Source organism: Dicentrarchus labrax, unplaced genomic scaffold (assembly GCF_905237075.1).
Source record: "Dicentrarchus labrax unplaced genomic scaffold, dlabrax2021, whole genome shotgun sequence".
In the NCBI taxonomy this organism is placed as follows: Eukaryota; Metazoa; Chordata; class Actinopteri; family Moronidae; genus Dicentrarchus; species Dicentrarchus labrax.
This window is the reverse complement of record NW_026136714.1, coordinates 10,933,414-10,956,981: the sequence shown is the minus strand read 5'-3', so window position 1 is coordinate 10,956,981 and position 23,568 is coordinate 10,933,414. Positions and strand designations below refer to the sequence as shown.

Below are 23,568 nucleotides of genomic sequence, written 5' to 3'. Positions count from 1 at the left end.
CTAATGAAGGCAGTGGTAAGAGTACAGTGAGAAGAGATGAAAGTATCAATGAGCGGCGTTTGACTCAAAGTAAAAATAACCTCTACACTGACTTATGTAAATGCTGAAAATTGAACATTTAAAAAAGGCACAAGGTCCTTTTTCCCACTGACAACAATTAAAAAGCAATTACAGTCAGGTTTTCAATAAATTAAGATTTAGAGATGACCCTTATTTGGCCCAAAGAGATTTTTCCAAATGTCAAAACCAGGGACACAACAAAGATATGTTAAATCTTCAGCTTCAAGGCCAATGTGCTCTGAAAGGGTAAAACTATTAACAATGAATGGATCAAGTTTCTTTCTCACAAGCACACAATGATAAAATTTGACTTTTGGTTTTGTCACGTTAATTCTGAGGTGGTTGTGAACCCTTCCTCCAAGTTATATAAGCGAGCACTCTAGACGCTCTCGAAACACATGTATCTTGTGCAATTAGAGCAATTCCTGATGATTAACTTCACTATAGTGACAGAATAATCCTGGTAATGTAATGTAGAACTGTGGCTATAAAAAACAATTTATTTGTTTTTATATATAATTTCAAAAGACTGACAGTTAAAATTACTAGCCATTTCAGGCAGTCAAAGAAAGCTTCCATCAAGAAACGGGAAAGACAACTAAAATTAACCAATAGATTCGTCAAATGTGCTTTAATTGAATTCCTACATTAACATTTATCTGCCGAGTTGTGATATTTTGACAGAAAGTGCATAAAGGGGAACTGTGTATCTCAACTTCTTTATGACATTTTCAAAAGGTGAGCAGAGAAATACCATCCTCCTGTCTGAAAACCATAAGACAACCAGCGAGTTCACCGTCTGCATATCAAGAAAAGGAGGAGAGGGATGGCAGTGAAGAGAGGCAGACGTAGGCTCTGAAACGGGGGGGGGGGGGCTCTTCATCATCAAGAAACCGTGTTCACTTTGAGTGATAGCCATTTAGAGGGTAGTGGGAGGAAATTAGATGCCTTTTGTCCCATTCTCCATGAAAAAAATCACCAAGTAAACAGAGGCGGGGAGCATTAAGTCAGACAGCAAATTCTGCAGAAAAATGTTCTTTGCGCAAAACAAGACCATATCACTAAAATATCCATCAACATAAGCCGCTCCAAAGACTTCTCACTGAAAAAAGGTCGGCCTGAATCGCTCCCTCATTTGCCCTCATACTTTCTTCTTCACTGGTTCACTATCCCGCCCCTCCCTCCGTCTGTCTGTCTGTGTCTGTCTGTCTACCCCCCCGTTCTCACTCTCTTTCTATTCATCAGTCTGCAACCCTCAACCGCTCTCTCCAAGCTCCCCTCTCTCTTACTTTTCTTTGTTCACCTGCCCTTCCCCTTATCCACCCCCACCCCACCCGTCGCCCTCGCCCTTGTCTTCCGTCTCTACAGCTCTCCCCTTGCCCCTTCGTCTCCCCCCCACCCCCTATCACTTTGACAACCACTACACAAAACTGATGCAGTATCAAAGCCTAAGGTGTCCCCTTGGGGATTCTGCTTAGCACCTCAGACAAATGTCAATGAAGCACGCTGTCTTTTGAGGACAGGTGAGCTCCGTCTGTCAAGCAGCCACGGGTGCTTTTCTCCCCCTTAAACTATATTCTTTCTAGCTTTTGTTCCTCGCTGGCAGCTCAGGTTAGAGTAAACTTTCTCCATTTATTTCTCTGTTGCTCCACCCTGCTATCTAGGCGGGATGAATTGAGCGTAAATAAATGACATATGATCAATCATTCGCCCTTCCCTCTGACAGCTTGTGTCAGGTGGCGCAGTGGCAGTGCCACAATAAAGTATTTTTTTCTCTCAAAAGTTGTTTTTTGTTTTGTTTTCCTATGTCTATGTGTTTCTCTGAGCCTGACACTCTTGCCCTTTCTCTAGCTTTCACCAGGGTTTCAAGTTTGGATTCTTCTTTTACCTCTGCGGTGCACATCAAATCCACAGAGCGACAGGAAAATGAGTGGGAGAAGGGTTCAAACAACACTCGCCTCCGCCAAAACAGTAATCATAGAGGTGTCCTTATGCATGGCATTTACTGTTTCAGGAGACAAGAAGGGAGAAATTTCTAGTTACTCTGAGTAACTGAGGGCTGTAAATGTGTTTTACGGTAGGCGCCATTTTTTTATTTCACCTTTACAGTCAATTCTTGGTCCTTTGTCACAATGATGTAGTAGAAATGGTGATTTTATTGTGTTGTCAATTTCAACAAATTAGTCAACCATATGCCCTATCAATAATATTCAACTGCAACTAATTTGCAATAGAATTTGATTGGATGTCGGTGATATTTAATGTGAATGCAAGAAATAGTTTATGTAGTGCACAGAAAGGTAAGGGTGTGAAGTTTAGGAAGATGGATGGGCACATAAAATCCTTGATTTTGACAACTGATACCAAGATTCACGTCCAATATCTTAAATGTTACTCTAAACTTAACAAGGAGGTTTATGGGCCTAATCTTAATCAAGCTTTTGTTAACACAAGCAGATATTGTAGGAATAAAACAATGAAACATTGGCACTATATCCACAACATATTTTGAAAATGCAAAGAATAACTTCTTATGTATTTTTTAGAAGGAATGTACTAGCAATGGGCAATGTCCTACACAGATGTTAGCGCTGTCTGTGGTTTTATATTTTGGACCTGAAATGTCCATTTAAGAGTTTCAGCAGGGAAAATTCAGCAGGATACCTGTTAAACTGAATGAAGCCCAGGTTTCACTGAGGGCAGAGCAAAAGAACCAAGTGACTGTTACAATGAAAGCAGCATTGGCAAAGACTGCCAAACTGCCAGTGTTTTGTGTGTGTGTGTGTGTGTGTGTGTGTGTGTGTGTGTGTGTGTGTGTGTGTGTGTGTGTGTGTGTGTGTGTGTGTGTGTGTGTGTGTATGAACTTCTCAGGTTACACATTGTGGTCATTCACTGCAGTTACAGAGTAGACAAAATCATTTTCCAGTTAAGCACTCGGCAGCAAGTCTCACGTGCAGGTAATTATCTTACACATACGTGCAAGAGCGCGCACACGCACACACACAGCAGGAAGTTTACAACACAGTGGAAGACAAGTCTGTTCAGTGATGATAGATGTTATACAGGCAGGGAGGCCGTTCCTCTACTCAGGGTCATCTGTCTTTTCACTGTCATGAGCCGATAGACCGACACGCTCACCCCATTTCTCTTTTTTTACAACTTGCGCGTGTTCTCTCTCTCTCTTCTCTCTCTCACACACACACACACACACACACACACACACACACACACACACACACGAACACACACGAACACACACGAACACACGAACACAGACACACTGCACCTCTGAACAGGTTATGCGTGCAGAGAATAGAAATCCATGAAAGGAGTCAATTAGAAGATTACACAAATGGACAAAGTCCTAATTTGAGTTCATATAGATGTAGTATTACACCAGCTAGTGGCTGAAACTGGTACTGCGTGACCATGTCAGGGTGAAGCTAATTACAACTGAATACATGGATTAAAGTGCAATTAAATGTTTTCACAGAGATTTTTCTCCCTATATTGTTTTCAGAGTAATTACACAAAGGGAAGAAAAAGTAAACAGGAGGAGGAGTGTGAAAAATACCCCTTGTCCTTCCCATTGTACTCCTATTTTTCTTTCTCTTCTTCTATCTTGCCTCTCCTCTTCATTTCTTCTCATCACATTTTCTTTTTCTCTTGCTCACCTGTCTTTTCCTGTTTTCTCCACACTTTTCAATATGTAGTTTTCCTCTATTGTCTTTTGTCTTCCTTACTCTCTCCACCTTTCCATCCTTCTGACTCACCCTCTCTCCTCTCAGAAGCCATTTCTCAACAGGAGCGTTAGAAGTGATCCATTTCACCAACCTGAAAAAGCCAATTATCTGCCTTTTTATGACTTTCATTATTTTACCACTCACACAGTGTTTTATTACTGGGCCGTGGGCTCCCAGCACTGACACATACCTGCACACGCTCACGAGCATGCACATCCACACAAGCAGTGATCAAAACACACATACATACAGAGCAAAACAACACAGACACACATTCCTATATGCACACTGTGGTGTCTGGGTTTACATAATGTTAAGTTACTGATGACTAATGACCGCTAGTCAAATAAATTACGTGTGATTGAAGTGCATTATCTTTAGCGGTAGTGAAGAGGGGTGGGCTGCACCCTTGTCAATCAGCAGTATAAAGACTGCATTGTCTCATGAATAATAACAGAAAAGGACACTCTAACACTGAGACATGACGAGAAAGGCAGTCAGCCCCCTATGCTAACTTTTCCCTCATTAAATTTTTACTGACAACAAGGAATATATTTATAGGGACAATCCAATATAGTGTGTACGGTTGTATACATGTGTGTAATGCAGACATCTGTGTGTCACGTGTGCATGTGCAGAAGTAAAGTATAAAAGAGCTATTGGAGAATGATCGCCCTCATTTGTCACTCCTTCTTTCCATCTGATAGACACAGCGCTCATCTGCATTCAGCACCTGAGGCTACGGATGTTTAATGCTGCCATTAAACCCATCTCCGACATAAAGTGCATCTGTGACTAAAGAGTGAGCACAAGCCAAGCTCCAGGCAGTGAATCTAATGGTGAATTCTGGTCTTCAGAGACAGAAAGGGGGAGAATATAAAACAAATGTAATATGGCAGGGGTAACTTTCTGATTAACCTAATAGTCCTTTCTGCTTTCCTTCGCACTCTGCACTTGTTTTGCAAGAAATCTGTGCTGTCTGCCTCTTTCTTTAACCTTTGCTCTACTCCTGCCTCTCACTCTATTTTTCTCTCTCTGACTTAGTGTGTACTACCTTCGGTGACTGTCCACTCGTCCACCGCCCTGGCATCTGTGAGTATCATCATGTTAATCTCATACAAAAAAGGCTGAGAACCACCACACTAGCTTTTTGTGGGGGAGTGACCTTAGGGAGTTATCAGAACACACTAATTACTATCAAAACTTCTTGTTGCTTGGAGAGATCTATTTAATATTGGTCCCATGTGTCACATTACATTTCCTATTTCAGAGATCGTTGCCAAGCCACATTGCCCAAAATGTTATCATGTATCAAAGCCTTAAAGCGATATTCCACTGAAGTAGAACATTCTCACTTTTTAGCACAAAAACCCTGAAACAAGTCCACTACCAAAAGTGACTGCACCAGAATATGTGAGACATGTTCCTTTCTTGAGTTTATATTGTCATGCAAGGTTTAATTTACTGTTACTTAATGATACTAGTGTTTGACTTCTTTAAAAGTAGTTTTAAGTTTGCCTGTTTGTAATTCTCAGTAACGAGAATTGACTAAAAAAGCATGAATGCCAAAGGTGACAATAGATCAGAAAAGCAACCACTGGTTGACTGAGGCTGAATTGTCTTTTATAAACTCAAATCAACAAATCCATGTTAAAAAATGCAAATTCCTCACCCAAAGGGAATTATTGTTTGGAGTGCACATTAATGTTCATCTATTCTATTCATTACTTAAGGACATGATAATTTTACGCTAGTTATTCAAATCGCCATGATAATAAAGGACCAGAATTTAAATTACCTTATAATGTGTTGTGGTTGTGTTTATTCTGGAAACCTCAGCCTCATTATATTTCACCTGACCCTGCAGCTACGAGAAGCTAAAAGTGCAACAGCTCAGAGGAGACTTGCAAAAGAACTATTAGAGTAAAACCATGAAAATCTTTATATTGTAGTAATTGTATGATAATGTATTCTTAGCTTAAATTGATGATATGCATCACAGTTGAGTACATAAGATCACACTGTTGATCCAACTGTTACGAGATGCATTATAAATGTAAGTTTTCTGTAGTTACTGAAAAGAAAACACAGGGGTGGATCTGTACACTTAAACTGCAAATGCCCAGCGTATGTGTTTTAGTAAGCGGTAAGCAGACACAGTGTGTAGCTAATGTTTAATGAGGACAGACTGTAACAACATCAACAATGTCAAAACAAAGTAATTTCATCTAATTTCCTCATTGTCAGGTTGTCTACTTTCCTTTCAGTGAGCAAAATATAATGTTTAAGATGAGGTCATAATTCAGATTTGGGTTTTTTTTGTTTTTTTGTAGTAGCTTTGTTGTCTTCACCATGGCAAAATAAGAACAACACCAATGACTAAAAGCTTCCATACTGACTCATAGCAAGGTACAAATGACTTACACGACAGTCATCTTACACCTCTGCCTTTATTGTGACAAACTCAGCACTCAGGTCAGATTCATGTCAAATGTCAAACAAATCTCAACTTAATGTCCTATTATTATTTCTGGATCTTGATGTTTTTTGAGATGGTGTTCACAAACATAATTTCCTGTTCATAATCACCTGCATAAGCTCTGATTCTGATTAAATGAAATGGAAATGTGCCAAGGTACCAGGAATAAGCTTCTTTAATCCAGGATATTAAAGGCATGTATGCGCCTCATCAAGCTGTTTCCATGGCAATAATGAAATATGCTGTATATTTACGTAGAGGGACATTGGTGAGCATGAAGGAATGAAATGAATTGTTTATTTAATCTATGAATAAATTGAATCTTGCTTTGATTGTGTATTATATATATATATAATTAACTGTACCCTTCCTTACTGTATAAAGCAAGGTTTAACACCAGTTCTGGGAAAACAATACGCCTATTGACACCTCTAAAGCTTAGTAATTAACACATGATTGGATCTCTTTTGTTTGATCCGCACACAGACGGACACGTAAAAACAACACTTTGAGGTTATAGGTGGAGTTGCATGTGATGTTTCTTTAAAAACAAAAGTTTATTCATCCGTCCCGCACTAGTATCTCCAGCTATACGAGGGGCTGCCAGATATGGTCAGTGAACACAGGTTTTAGTTTTAGTCTCTGAACAAATGGCACCAAACCTGGCAACAAAACTGTGATGACAACACTTTGGGATGCTGTGCACAGTCCCTGCATTCAGCTGTTGTTTGCCAAGAAATAGTTCCCGCACGTGACTCCCCCTGAACCACAAATGATTGTTTTTACATTTATGTTCTGAGCCAGCCTAGCTGTCTCCCCCTGCTCCCAGTCTTTCTGTTAAGCTTCAATAAACATCTCTCCACTTGGTGCACAGACATGAGATTGATATTGATCTTATCATCCAACTCTACTAAAGAAATCATAAAAACAAACATCCTCAAAAGTTCAAATATTCCTTTAAATTAGTGAGCCAAAGACAATTTTTTTCTTTACAAGCCTCTGACTGAAAAAGCCAATGTTTAATGATAACTGCAGTTCCTCCAGACCCTAGTGATGTACAGCAATTTAGTCCCAACACGAATACACTAAGAAAAGATATCATAAAGTATTCACTATGCATGCTTTTGTTTGTCAATAGTCAAAGGAGTATGTTTCAGAAAACTACAAACAGGGCAGGGTCATTTCAATGTATAACTGCACATATTCTCTCAGTATGTTGTCAGAACAATATGTTCAAGATCAACATACAGTATGCTATAGTCCAACAAAAAGAGGCGAGCAGCAGACAGAGAAGAAGAAGGTGGAGAAGAGGAAGAAGGAGAAGAAGAAGAAGCAGGAGGAGAAGGAGAAGAAGAAGAAATATATAAATATTCACCATAAGCTACAAAATTACATTTGAGTTCAAGCAAGCAAAAAACACTCTCAACAAAAAATTAACAGTGAATAACACTTAAGAATTACTTTCATTTCTGGAACAGACCACTTGACATAAAAGTAATGCGAAGCAAAGGAATGACTTATTCATTTCCAATCTGATGTTTTTTTCTCTGTGTTACAAATCAGAACCACAAGTTCTCACTTAAAGCTAGAGGGGAAAAAACATGAAAGCCAACACTAATTAGTCTCCCTGTGTTGAACATTTAATAAACCCAACAGAGTGATGAAAATTAGAAACTAAACAACAGCAATGGACTAAAGCATGACAACAAACACACATGTTGAGCCTGTTAGGCTGGTCTGAATATTAAAATCGTTAGAGCATATAGCCATAGTTTTTCCTCCGAGACTTCTGAAGAGAACGATGCTGAGCTAGTAAAAGCAATCTGTGGGCACCGACTGTGAGAAAAACAAAACTACCTCCTTAAAAAGAATATGTAAGGAACAAAATAACCAACAAATCTCGTTTTATATACATTGTAAAACAGTCCCGAACACCGTAGATTAAAACAAGATAAAAGACCAGCCTTGATACCGCTTGTTGGATTAACAAATTCGGCATCATTATTTCGCAGCAAACTTAACAGAGAGGGAGGGGGAATCTACTCTGTGTTCCCTCCAACTCCCACTGTATGCTGTGTGTGTCTGAAAATCGTACTGCTGTGAATTTTTATCTGTCCCCAGCTCCACTCCAAACCTCAGCTGGATTCTTTATGCTTGTCTATTTTTATAAATGTGCATATGTGAGTGAGTGTTTGTAAGTAGATGACTTGCTGTAGGAGGAGATGTGTGCATGTGTTATTTTTTGCTGACTATATTAAGTCAGGTGGGATTAGACAACAACTTCATGAATCATATTAACATTAAGCAAATCTGTTCCTCTGTTTGTGTGTGTATGAGAGCAAATTCTATATAATCACAGATTACATGTCCCTGTGGGGGACCCAGGGCCAACTGAGAGTGTATCACTATGTACCACATCTACCCAAGTGTGAGAGGAGGCTGTCTTTTTGAATCATAAGACGCCTTCTCTACACTTTTTTTTGTTGCTCAGCACCGTCTAACTACTAGCTAACTCAACTATGAGTATACTGTCTTTGTTACCCTCCCCTTTATGCTGCGTTTAATTAACAAGACTAATTATTCTGTCAATTGCTCCTTTCTCTTCCATTCTACTAGACACAAAATAAGCAAAGACAAGAAAAAGACATTAACTACAAATGAGGGTCACTCAATGTACAATGATTGCAGAAGTGACCCTGTATAACTGATGCATGTGGCATGATGTTTTATTTTGGTAATAGTGGGACTTTGTTAAGTGAGTCTAAACAGTGTGGCATAGACAAGACACACACCAGGTGCATTTTGGGAATATAGAACAACATAGCAACAGTCATCTTTAGGTCGTCATTGGGGAGAACCGGGTTTCTGTCTGCAAAAGTTGACATTTTTATATTAAGTATTGAGAATGTTATAGCTGTACAGTGTATACGGCTACATGGGAATGGGGACTTTCATGAGTGTCTACTGCACAATTTACAGACAAGGACAACTCTGAGTGTGGACTACCTGTATTCTGCATAGCAATCAACAGCAATGAAAAGAGAAAAAGGGAAAATAAAAGAGGAAGGGAAGGGGGAACGCTCAACAGGAAGGCTACTGTTACCATGGCAACAGGCAAGCTATATCCCAACTGTCAAGATTTAATTTCCTCTGTGTCTTTTTCTATAGGAGAGATGAGGGAGAAGTCGATATCTTAACACAAAACAGGCACTAAGATACATCGCGCATACAAATAATCAGTATTCACTGACCTAATAAGCCCTCCGCCCCCTGTTCCACTAACCGAAACACACTGAGGCACACTCATTGTTGTATTATCGTCATACAGTGGATATGGGCAATATTAAGTATTGCAACTGGCAAAAGGTCATAACACACTGAAGAAGGCTTTATGTAACAGAGATCATAAAACCAAAAACTCATTCATTTAACTGAAGCCAAAAAAGTATTTTACATTGTGTCAATATGTAGCTCAACATGACTGTATTAATTTGGTGTTTTCAGCATTTAAATATGAAAGGCAAACATGAAGCAACAGCAATCGAAGCTGCCATGTTAAAAGTTCATCAGAAAGAGCAACAGTACACTACTCTCTGCTAAAATAAATCTGACCCAAATCTGATTTATTCTAAAAATTCCTAGAAATTTTATTCTATTTCTGTATTTCTTTAATTTGTCTGTGGTACCTTTTTTGTGTTTGTTTCTTTTTTACTTCATTTGTATTCTTCGTGTGTTATGTTGTGTCATATTTACTATTGAACTTGTGTTTTGATATGACTTATTGGAAATTTGTAATGGTATAGGTTAGGGTTACTTCTGGGAGGGGACTTAAAAATAAAATATATCAAACTGTGTTTCAAACTTTATTTTGTATAACCAAAAAAGCTAACGAAAAACACTTTATTTTACTATAAAGCAATGGCCCTTATAGCCTTTATAGTGGAAACATCTAGAGCTGTAACGATCTGTCAGGATTTCGAAGGATGTTCTGCTATTGTTGATCTTCTATGACAGTAAACTGAATATTTTTGTAGTAGTGGGCTATTTGTCTGACAAAACATGACATCTGAAGATTTCACCTTGGAAATTATAATGGGCATTTTTCCCTATTTCTGCATATTATTTTTACAAAATGCTCAATTGATAAAATTAGAAAATATTCTGCAGATTAATTGTTAATGACATAAATTGTTAGTTGCAGAGCCAGAAAGATATATCCAAAGTGAATCACTAAACCTCATACTCTAGTCTTCCTTTATTCTCACCCTTTTAATTTTATCACAGCGTGTCAATGACTGCATGATTAAAAACTATTGTAGAGTATACCATGTCTCTGTCGACTGATCCTGTTCACCAGCTTCTATGCAGCATGTACAAGGTGATAGGGGACAATGTGTCCTATATTAAATATAGGACAAAATACTCTGATGTTTCCAGTCTTTCTTTACCCCCCAACCCTCCTTCTTTCACTCTCTCTGTCTGTCTCTCTCCCTTAGCACCAACAGAAAATGCAAAACTAATATTTAGCACATGGCTTTTACTGCTATAGCTTTGTTACTGTGGTTATTAATGTTTACAAAGTCATAAACAGAGAATTAAATGCCTGCCATCAAAATCATCCAACTGTCATACATCAAAGAGGAGGTATGCGTGTGAGACTGCGTGTGAGTGTGTGTGTGTGTTTAGCAGATGTTCTGTGCAGCCTGTCAGGCAGCCAGCAGTATCCTGCAGCTGATACTCTCTCTGGACAGGCTGACTGACTGACAGGTGTGTGTGTGTGTGTGTGTGTGTGTGTGTGTGTGTGTGTGTGTGTGTGTGTGTGTGTGTGTGTGTATGTGTATGTGTATGTGTGTGTGTGTGTGTGTGTGTGTGTGTGTGTGTGTGTGTGTGTGTGTGTGTGTGTGTGTGTGTGTGTGTGTGTGTGTGTGTGTCTGCATGTTTGTATTTTCTTGTGTGTGAACAGAAGGGAGCTTGCTTTGCCTCCAGCAAATCAATGTCCCCTCGAGGGAATGTGGAACCTGAGACAAAGAGCGAGAGAGACTGAGAGAGAAAGAAAGACAGTAAGAGAGAAAGAGCAAGCCCTGGGCAAACATTTTGCTCACTTTCCCCTCTCCAATCTCAGCTTCCAGTAAAATCTGTCTGAAAAGGTTCATAAGAAGAAATCAGTGACGATGTTTCACTATCACAGTGGGAAATTAACCCCTGCCAGCAGCTACACTACATGTTCATCAGGGTAAGAAACTTACACTTGGCTCCATTAAGTAACCTGCCAGTGTTTCCAGAGTCGAAACGGATCAAAACATGTTGAACACTGATTCCCAAATCCATGCGTCAATGTTGTGATTTGACTTCTTTATCTTAGTGTGGCTGCACTTCCCATCCAGTCTTATTTTTATGTTTACGTAGGTTACTCTGTTGCTGTGCACTTCCCCCTAAGCTCAATATATCATGTCACTGTCTCACTGTCAGTAGCACACACACTGTGAAATTGTGTGATGCGTCTACAGTGTTGGAGGCCTGAGAAATGTTTGAGCAAAAGGTTTAAGACTTAAGTGCAGACTGCTGGGTCGGTATAAAAGAGGAAACAATTAAGTCATCACTCAGGCATACCATGATTTAAATGCTGTAAATGTTACTGCATACATTTTCAGCCACACTAGCAGCATGGCTCTAGGGATGGAAATGTCAATCTGTCAGTCAGTTGATCCAGCACTTTGGTCCAGACTAAAATACTGTATCTCATTAACTACTCGATGAATTGCCTCGAAATTTGGTACAAATATTCCCGTCCCCCTCAGGATAAATAGCAGCGGCTTTGGTAAAGCACCAACACTTTAACTGGCGGCATCAAAATTTGAAGGTCTGTACTTTCAAGATTCAAGATTCAATTTATTGTCCTCCAAGGGGGAAATTCATCTCCACATCACTGCACCTGCAGACAACACCATACAGTCAACAAAGAAACACGGCATCCACAATCAACAAATCCACAAAAAACAAACAATCACATAAATAGTACATGACAGGTGGACCTTACACTCAGCGCACCCCTTTGTTTAAAGGATCAGGCTTTTTCCAAAGCGAACTCTTTTGCACCTCAACCTGCATTTAGTGCTAATTAGCAAACTAAACTAAGACACTTAGTACACTACACATCAGGATGTTAGCATTGTCATTGTGAGCTATGTTAGCTGTTAATCCAAAAGCACCACTGTGCCCAAGTACAGCCTCCAATCAGAGTCAATTCTGATTTATTGCTTAGATTTGATTTTTTTTTTTTTTGTTGTTTTGTTTTGTTTGGCTGTTCACATTATTTTTTAAATGTGGCCTTTATCAGATTCCAGTGTGAACAGGTCACGGTCCTAAATCTAGAGGACGTAAAAGTCACATGAGTTCTGATCACATTGCAGACCTGTATCTGATTTGATACAGCTCTGATTAAAAAGATCAGATTCCATATGATTTGTGCTGTTCAAACTGTCCTGGAAAAAAACAATCTGAATTACACAAGCAAAAAAAAAAAAATCGGTTTTGGGTCCCTTGTGCCTGCAGTGTGTATGTAATGTAATGTAGCCTTAGTTTTGTAGAAACTAAAAATGAATGATTATCTCAGAGAAACTCTGAGAAAAAAGGTTAGGTCATTTGAAGCTACACAGTTCAGATTTCCCCATCCATCCATTCATTAATTAATTCATTCATTAAATAATTCCCTTGCTCTGTTAAGGGCATACTACTGCACTGTCTCTCATTGGATTGAAAAGGATGAACCAGTCTCCTCATATTACACAATGCTTCAGTCCAGGCAAACTCAATCAAATAGAAGAAGAGTGATTTCAGACAAATGACATTTTAGCCTTGACCTTGTATACAGAGAGGAATAATGCAAGTGTGTGTGTGTGTGTGTGTGTGTGTGTGTGTGTGTGTGTGTGTGTGTGTGTGTGTGTGTGTGTGTGTGTGTGTGTGTGGGCGTGTGTGTGTGTCCGTAAATGTGGATATGAATGGTCCTCCACTGCTTTCAAAGACAAGTGGAAGAAGTCAATGAACAACCAATGAACTGTCGGACACAAACCTTGGCTGGGTTGAAAAGGTTGACTCCCTACTTGCATGATTCACTGACACTGTCTAGACACAGAAAATGCCTCTCAATTCAGTAAAACATTCAATGAGTGTGAGAAGCGTTATGAAACCATTCTAAAAAAAATAAAGAAGCCAAGGCTAAGTCTGACGTCTCCATGTTATAGTATAAATCCTTAAACCTCTACTTCAAAACCACTCACACAAGTTGACCTGGACTGTCTCCGCAAACAAAGATCATACCCAGTTTATTCAGGGGAATACATGGATAGACTTTACTCTGTGGGTGCGAGCAGAAATTAAATAAATTCAACCGGGGAGTAGAGAGAGGAGCACTGAAAGGTAAAGTAATAATCATCTGCTGGCTTGTCAGACACACCACAAGACGATACCACTGGTAATACAACCCCTCCATTACGCACTGCATCCATAAAACCAAATCAGCCCTATCCACAGAGCCTCTGTGTGAGTGTTTATATGCATCTTTGTGCAGATGTGTGAGCGTGTGCCCAGCAAGACCTATACTGATTCCTCAGTGCAGAGAAGAAACAAGTGGCCAAATCAAATCAGATATGGAACCGTCCTTGGCAGCGGTACTCACGCATACAAACAGAAACTCTAAGTGTTCTCTTTCGGCCGTCGGCTACTGTGAGACAGAGGAGACCAGAAAGACAGCTTGCATATTCATTCAAAGAGAACTTATTTATTTATTTACCCTCCGTCTTTCTGTGCTGGTCTCATTTCCAAGGGAGTGAAAGACATAAAACATGTTACGTATTTACAGGGAACATTCAAGATCAGCAATTCCTGGAATAGACAGTAACCCTCTCCCTTTCTCTCTGTCTCTCAAGAGGCAAACACGTGCGTAGTGTAAGGGAAAAGCTATATAGTAGATATAATGTAATGAAGATACACTGTACAGAAGACAAATGCCCTTGTGGCCCAGTGGTTAAGTGCATCAAAACAGATCCTTGAGCCATTCATATGCTCCAATTGTATGTGATTGAATCCTGTTAGACCAGCCAATACGGAGACCATGCGCTATTTTTCTCCTGTCTTTTCTATAAATGATGGTGGTTCTATTATGCCTAGCCTATATACACACAAATACACACACATCATTTTTTTTACCAATTTATCTTCATTTGATTTGTTAGAGTGCAAGAAAACTCTGCTCAAAATTTGCCCGGAAAATTACACTGACAGCACTTTTGCACATCCTCCCACACACAGTATATCAATACTAATGTACATATTTACCTCTGATTGTTTTCTTTCCCCGGAATGCGATCTCCTGATGGATCCATGGGGGATGGGAGCAGGTTGAGGCAGGAGGCGAGGGACTGACTGGAGTCTTCTCTGGATACTGTGCACACACCAGAACACACATAGACTCATTATATCAAGTTGATTTTCTAATCTTAGTAATTAACCTGACCACAACATATTTTATTCAGCCGGAATATTAATTCTCTACTTACTACACCATTCATGTCACAAAGTAGCTTATTAAGATCCAGTAGTGATAGGTGTGAGTAATGACAATACTATCCGTTGTTTAAAAAAAAAAAAAAATGAAGCCTACTTTTAAAGGCACATTTGACAGAGCAGTGAGGAAGAATGAAGGTTGGTAGTAAAGTCAAGATTTGGCATTTTCTTCATGTCTTTGTAAAGGTCTTGCAGTCTCTATCTTTTTGTCCCTGATTCCACAAGGCATGAGTCACAGTTGGAGTAGGAGCACAGAGCCCTGAAGATGATGACTGTTGGCCATAAATTGCTGTGAAACTGCTTGCTTTTTAATAAAGGCTTCAACAAGCCACCTGAGAGAGGTAGAAAATGAGTGCCAATGAGAGTGTGTGGTATGGGTGTTGTTTGTCTGTGTCTGCAGGTGCGTATACATCTTTATATGTACGTGTGCATCTATCTGGTCTGTCTTCTTTGTATATTCTGCCTGAATCTGTGTGTGTGTGTGTGTATTTAAATTCATCCCTTTAATTTGAGTGTGTGGAAGAACCAGCACAAAGTCTTAGTCCCTTGACTTTATGAGAACAATTCATCAAACCTTTAATTTCATGCTACAGTCTGCAAACCATTAGGTCTAATGACTAAGCATGCACACTTGTGTGTTAGTGTGTGTATTAATGATGGTGCCTCCTTTAGCTCTGCGTCAGCCCTAGCCGTTAGAGAGGTTTTAAATCTGTGTGTGTGTGTGTGTGTGTGTGTGTATGTGTGCGTGCGTGCGTGCGTGCGTGCGTGCGAGCGTGCGTGCGTGTGAGCGTTCAGTTCAAACCCACCCGCCTTCCAAAAACTCTCCAACCCCCATAAGCACAGGAAATTCAGTTTATTAGGGCTGGAGCTCCTGTTGTAGTCTTTACTCCACAGTGCTTCTGAGCATTTTACTTTATTTGACTGCAAAAGTAATATTCTGCAAGTCTATCTGGGACTTAAATTTTGCCTCGAGATGGATGAATCTCACCTTGAATACATATATAATTTGAATTTGAGATCTTTTAGGTAAGAGCCGAAGCTAGACACACTCACATACATGATGAGAGTTAAGCTGAGGGTAAATGTACCCTGTCACTGTATTTAGAGTCAAACTTGTAGCCCCTGTATGAGTAACCAGTAAAGCACAAAAATGGATACTGATCACATTTCAAGCTCATATTACCCAGTTGAGTCATTTTATTCATGTGTCATACTCAGCCACCAACTGTGCAAGTCGATGTGTACATATTTGCAGTTTGTCGTGTACTAAAGGACCAGTGTGTAGCATTTAGTGGCAACTAGCAGTGAAGTTGCAGACTGCAACTAACTGAACACCGCGTCTGTATGTGACCTGGGAATGATAACGGGCTACGAAGTATGTGGGAGAAACTACAGTGGCTGCAAAGGTTGCGAAAAACATTAAAGGCCCTATCTACAGCCAATGTTTGGTTTATCCCATCTGGGGGACTGTAGAAACAAAGTGGTTCGACATGGCTAGTGCTGGGTATTGTATAATTTTCACATTATACATTACATACAATTACTCACTTCAAAGAGTGAAGCTGTTCAAAGACTTGGGAGCAGCTGGAGAAACTGTTATGTTTTTTTACTCTGCGTACTTTGTTCAGCCTGGATCACTGTGCTAAAATAAAAAAATGAATATCTGTACAGTACTGGACTATATAAAAACAATAAATAACTGTCAAAAATACATTCATAACAAATAGTATGGCAGCAATATATCTAGTCCAACCCAAAGACGCGCCGGTTTCCATCCCAGTATACAATGAGGTAAACGGACTCACAGATGAGCAGATAGAGGTTAGCTGCACAAACTTCACCTAGTTGTCTGTGAATATGAGCAACCGTAACAGCCTATTGCATGCTGCATGGGCGCTCTGATGCTGATTCATTTTTATACAGTTTATTACCTAAATTGAGTAATGAATGACAAGACCTTTCGATAATCGGAAGTATTGACTAAATTCAATCAGTGCCATAATGGTCGACGACAGTGACCTGTGGTGTCTGCAGATAAAAACAGCTCATTGTAAGGAAAAGAAAACAACGATTCCTATATTCAGGTGATTATTCACTAATGAAAAACATACCTATGAATGTTATATTACATTCCTGTCAATAGACCTTTACAGTGTATTATTTAATACAAAGCAAACATATGCAATCTGAAATCACCAAAAACATAATCAATACTGACAGTATTTGCAAGAGCATGCAATTTTTCCCCAATTACCATAATGTTCCTGCAAGGAATGATTAAATAAGAATAGTGCTTGCAAATGCAATCAATCACTTCGCTTCAGTACATCTACTCACAACAAAAATAAAATAGTAAAATAGTAAATACCTTCTTCATGAACATGTTAAGAACTAACAAATGAATGAAGATTTTATTAGGTCCACGTTCGGTGTGGCCTTCATTTATTTAATATAAAGATTTCCTCACATTAAAAGGAGGTTGAGGTTACTGTGTTTGGCACTCCATGCTGCACTGTGGCAGAGCACAAGCAATAATTCTCCTCTGACAGTCACTTTTCAACCATGAGGCATGTCAGGAGGAGTGTCACTGAAATGCCAAAACAACAACGGAGATAAATCGCTGTAAATGAGGCAGCAACATCAAAGTCGTGGCACATGTTAAAAGAAACAGCCAGAGTACTGGTTTCATGTTTTAAGGTGATGGAATAGAGGTGGCTTAATGAGGAAAAAGAGAGTGAAGAGAAAAACAGAGAGAGAGAAAGACAGCAAACAGAGGAAACAAAGAAAGAAGGAAAAAAGAATGACACAAAAAATGAGCAGACATCCACTTGAATAGAAGGAGGGATAGATAAAAGGCAAGTTTGTATGTGACAGATTCCCTCTTGATTTGAATGCTGAGTTTCTAAGAATGCTTAACTTCTTTCTAGAGAAACAGCAACACAATGAATGGGAGGAAATAAAAAAATCTATGTCTGTGTATCATCTGTATCTTCCCATGCCCTGTCCTCCACCCACACACTTGCCATAAAGACTTCAGGTGTTCTGAAGTGAAAAAGTTACCGTGTCGATGTCGCTGATCGTCAGAGAGGTCCAGGTCTAACATAAGATCATCTTCATCCAGTTCTGAGGAACCCAGGTTGTTTAAAACATCCTGAAGAAAAAAAAGCAAAACCCCAAAACTTAAATCAATATACATCTGACAAAATAATAATGAATAATTATAATGTTCTGTTCTGTATTCCTAATAGAGAAAAATACTTTTGGAATAAAACTTTTGGTCCAAACATGTCATTATGATGAACAGTTTTAATACGACACTCATTAATATCCAACAGGTTCAACAAAAACAGAGGAAAAGAAACATAAAATACTAATTAAAAATAGAGATAAGATAATTTGGAAGATTTTAATTTAAATAAATGTCTGCTAAGTCACCATCTATCTCCAAATGAGGTAACAAAATGGTCATTGAGCCTATAAGTACTGCAATATTTATATATTTGCAGAATTACAAACTGTGAGTCTGTGGCAACATTCCTGCATAAAACGCTGTGCTAAATTACTGCTGATGCAAACCGAACATTTCATACTGCTGCAGCTTCACATTAAAAGCATTTAACTAGTGAAACACCAGTTGACTCTTATTATTAAGTAGTCACAGGGAATGCAATGTGTCAGCGACATTAGCACAGGCCGCTATCATTCATCAAAAATGCATCTACAAAACAAAACGGTCATTTTTTGACAGCATATCAGTTTGAAATATTGCAAAGAGTAATGGAACAAGAAGGAGCAGCCACAATGAGCAGTAAGGTGAAGAGCTATAGGCGACAGGCAGCACACCTCCAACTTCTCAGCCTAATAACCATCTCCTTTCACTGTGCCCTGCTGTTCGCAGACTCATGCCGCGTGCAGCACGCAATCAGATCTCAATTGCTCACAGAATGATCTATAAAGGCCAATTATTGCCTGACTTCTTTATTAAAATGACAATAGTTTGTTTCGCTGCCACCAGAATTCTGGGACCTGTAGTTGAGCAATCAACCCCACTCGCTGTTAGGCCTACCACCAGTAACCAGTAACTTTAAGACGTGACAACATTAAAGCAAATCATTAAACGATTTTCATCAAAGCAGTCCAGGTGGTTCATGACATTCAGAAAGAGATATCCCAACCAGAAAGATTGTATCAACATTAGCAATAATATCAATGTTATTTTAGTTATTTGGTAGGGTATTAGCATGTTATTAGGTAATGGTTTTTTTTTTCACTTTGCCTGCACTTAATGAGGTCTTTAGTCCCTCATCAGTGCATCCAAGCTCATGAAAACATACCGCTACTCCTGTTATGTGGGGATCATTAGGGTTTGGTTTGAAAAAGCAATGAATGTGCTAAATGAGGCTGTAGTTTTAGGTAACATCTGTCAACGTTTCCTGTGCTTCACCAGCATAAATACCTGCTGAACAAGAAAAACTTTGCAAATCTAGAGTATTTTCACTCTTTTCTCTCAATGGGAAAGACAAGAAGCCCAGTACTTAGTCATGTGACTTTCAAAGCTCTTATTAAAATATACTGTCTTTTTAATCAACAGTACCTTACAGAACAGGGTTTTCTTTGCCATAATGAAACAGTAGAAAGAAACCAGAAAATGTTATGTGTACAGTAAACATAGAAAGGTATATTTTATATTCCAGGTATTTACTTACAAATGTTATATAATAATTGTAAAATAACTACATTTAACATGATGTAAACAAAAATGATTTTGTGTAAATACCCCTAAACCACAATTAAGTTTGGTGTTGGAGTACTAAGTTATGAGAAAACCCAGTGCCACATAAATCCCCAGTGGGCCTCATATCAAACCCAGAGGTATCTCACCTGTGTACCCCTGCCTTTATCTACCTCCCACCTTTCAGACTGCATGAAATATAAACCAATGAGTGTACCGCTCTAAAACACCTGTTAAACAAAAAGAATGTACAAATATATGTTTAAATAAACATTAGAGCCAATGTTCTCCAAAATACATACAATAATTCAAGCATAATAATTCATGTTTTACAAATCCTCCCTCCACCCTGGGTGGCTCTGAATTATCAGCAGTATCTCTGCCCACACTATAGTGTCAATATTTCTTGAGAAGTACTTCATTTTAAGAAATTACTGATACAATTTTCCCACCCCCTTATCCACATGACTATTGGGAGTCATGTTTCATCACTTAATACCCACCACAAAATCTTCATTTGTAATCTTTCAGTAAATGCTCCCATGATCTTGGTATTATTACGAGGTTATAATGATGCATGATGCTCCCTTTGGTTCAATTGCATTTCAAAAGCCAATGCTGCCACCTGATGGTCATCAAAGGGAAATCTACTGCATTAAAAAAAGTTTTAGCTAAAACAATAAAGAAGGGCAAATAAATGGATAAAAACATTACATAGCCTTACATAAGAAAGAGTATAATTATTGTAGCAATATATAAATACTAGCTAAAATGGACTAAATTGGTTAAAACATGAATGTGCATATCCCTCAAAAATACTCAACTCAACTCAACTATCAACACGTGCTTCACTACCATGCGTTCACAGTCAGCAGGCTTCTTTCCAATTACTTTGGACCCAAAAGGACATGGCAACACTACAGTCAAATAATATTTACAGATAGTATACCATGTACGTACACTATAAGACCTAAGGAATACTGGTAAGCAACACAAAGTTGTTGTTTTTAGTACTCATGCAGTAAACTGAATTATCCTGATGCAGCAAATCTCAGCAGTATGATAAGCCCACAAGACCAAAAGGGCTAATTATTCATTATTAATAGTGCTTTGACCTGATCTGTATACACTTATTACATGAAACAACCTTTTAGACAAGGATTTTGAAAATGAAATGAGTGGTTGATACCTACTACAGGCTTTCAGAGCACTTAATAATGGTTGAAAGACTTAACCTGAGTCTGAACTTTTGTGCATTTAGAAAATGAAAGGCTTTAACCAACGTGAAATATCAAGAGCCATAAACTACTATGCACCATTCTCATTGAGTGTCTGCAGATGCAGATGGATCTGAAAATCCAATAACCAACTCTGTTCTGCTCTCATCATTGTTGTTTGGACATAAACAACTTCACAGCCACACTCCGTATTGATCTCCTCCCATCTAAGTACAAGAGCCTCAATGCTTAGTGACATGCCTAACTATTCAACCACACCTCTGCGTGTGTGTGTGTGTGAGAGAGAGTGTGTGAGTGAGAGTGTGTGTGTGTGTGTGTGTGTGTGTGTGTGTGTGTGTGTGTGTGTGTGTGTGTGTGTGAGAGAGGAGTGAGTGAGTGAGTGAGTGAGTGAGAGAGAGAGAGAGAGATTTTTCCAAACAGCTAAATCAATTTCCCTATGGCCATACCTATGTGAAGCCATTGTGGTCTGTGACGATGTATATTACTGTTTTTTCACCAGATACTCAGTGCAGTAAACATCAGAAAAAAGACCAGAATGCATTTCAGTGTAATGCAATTGAACAGAAGACCTCATTTCAGGCATTAAAGCTAATAGCTAAAAGGTATTGGAAAAGAAATGAAGACCCATACCGTGTGATACTACTGCACACAGACTTCATTTGAAGCTAAATTACCCATTTTAATGTGCCCCTCTAACCACAGAAATGTGTTAATATGATTTTATAACCCAGAGATGTCACCTTTTTACCTCGCTTGTGTGATTTGAGTGAGTATAATCCTTGAGTTAATAGAGATAATATCAGATTCGGGTCTCATTAAAAGATGGCTCCATCTCTTAACTGCCAAGCAGAATGACATCCAAAACAGGGATAAGAGGAAGCAAGAGGTTCTTTCCATCCATCAAAATCCACTGGTTTCTGTTCACATACAGTCTGTGAAAATTACATTTATGCAGTGCTTTAGGGTGGTAAATGCATTAAGATCAAGGGAGAGAGATCTGGCTTTGCACCCTGGTAATATGGCTTCTAGCGATAGGAAATATACCGACTAACAAATTACTTTCATTCTGTCTGAGCAGACACTTCACAGCCAGTTGTGTTTACAATGTGCCTGAGGGGATAAAGGTTTGAATGTCCAGTCAAATTGTAAATCTGTTTGTTGAATGAAAAGAAATTGACTTTAACTCACACTGTCTCACTGATGTTTGTTATTTTTCAACAACTCTTACCAGTACGGAATAATCACTCATCCCAGTGCAAAGCAAACATCAGTTTTACATTGAATAAGCAAGAGCGTTTAAAATTTAAGAGAGAGAAATGCTAAATCCCAGTGCTTTATACTGTTGACTTTGTTAGCATCAGAATCCATATTTTCACCGTGGCCATAAATTTGCGGTGCATATTTTAATTCAGGATTCCTACCATGTGTTGTAAAGACTTTATGAGAATATGTTGTGACCGATGCTGCTGAGGCAGAAAATATGACTACAGTCATAACTTAGAGTGAAATATCTACATTTCCTATTTCTGCAATATGTGGTCTTGACGTGAAAAAGGGTTTCTAGAAGATTAAGTACTTAACAAGGACATATTGGAAGGCATCTGCACGTCTATTTACCTTTTTTTACAGCAGACATTTTGGCATGTCATAACAGGAAAAGAACAGGTGTAATTAATAAGATGAAAAACAACAAAAAATGCTCCCCATTTATTTCTAAGCAGAACAGGATGAGGCCTTTTTACCTCCGGTTGCAAATTAACTAGCGTCTTTAGCTTCCTGCAGTGTCAAATTTGATTGAACTTTGACTCGCAGAAGTTTTAGCTTGTCCAGTATCAAGCCAGTTGACCTCTCATTCGGGAATTATTGTTTGTTTATACTCTTGATTTATAACTACACAGAGAAATAACTCTGCAGCGGAGAAGGGGGAGTGAGTGCAAGGACAGTGACAGAAATTAAAGATGAGCGTTTAATAAGAAGCTGTATAATTTATGACGTTTTAGAGTCCTGTTGTTCGCCCCCTACCCAGGCTTCCTCAGTTTATGCCTATAACCCTGCCCATGCTATTTCCTGTCCTGCCTGCCTTTTGTTAAACCACGCAAGTAAATTTTGCCTGGCCGAATGCGACCTGAAAGCACCTTCACTCTTCCGTTGGGCACACCATCATTTGTTATTTGTTACGCCTGTGCCTTTTCTGCAATAACCAGTCAAAATATCTACCATGAAAAGGTTATATAGTTTCTAAGGGTGGTCACAAAAGGTGGTATGTAGAAGTAGATCGTAAAGGTAAATAATAAATATTGAGTATTTTTAGCAAATATAGCCTTACATATACTAGAACAAGGTACTAGACTTTACCAGCTTACAATTAAATTTGAAGAATTTCTAGCCAGCTGGCTTATGAGCTCACTCTTGATCATTTTAAAATAAGAGAGAGAAAAAATACACTGAATACTTGAATGCACCAACATAACCAAAGGGCTATTAAAGGGATCGACTTTGAGCTCTTTAGCCACATTTATGTGGATGAAAATAGTTTCAGAGAATTAAAAGAAACATTCTTAAATCTCGTTTCTATAGCAGAGGTAGTCAATTCAAATCCTTCAGGGTTGAAGTCCTGCCTGCTCTTGCTCCTCTCAGATAGCTAATGAGCGCCTAATTGACTATCAACTCCATTTTTCCAGGTACATTTACTATCGTATTAGCCTCTGCACTGTTCAAATGAACACACTTAGAATATGAACATGAAATTAACTT

The 23,568-nt window shown here is 38.8% G+C and overlaps 1 protein-coding gene across 2 annotated transcripts in view; it reads right to left on the bottom strand.

Moving 5' to 3' along the window:
- ccser1 (coiled-coil serine-rich protein 1) overlaps positions 1-23,568 on the bottom strand; it is a 119,884-nt gene that overhangs the window by 82,696 nt on the left and 13,620 nt on the right. For both annotated transcript variants that reach the window (XM_051421454.1, XM_051421453.1), the window contains exons 5-6: positions 17,905-17,995; positions 14,617-14,722 (exon numbers count right to left, since the gene is read on the bottom strand). In XM_051421454.1, the coding sequence (XP_051277414.1) occupies positions 14,617-14,722; positions 17,905-17,995 (197 nt within the window). The remainder of the gene's footprint in view (positions 1-14,616; positions 14,723-17,904; positions 17,996-23,568) is intronic.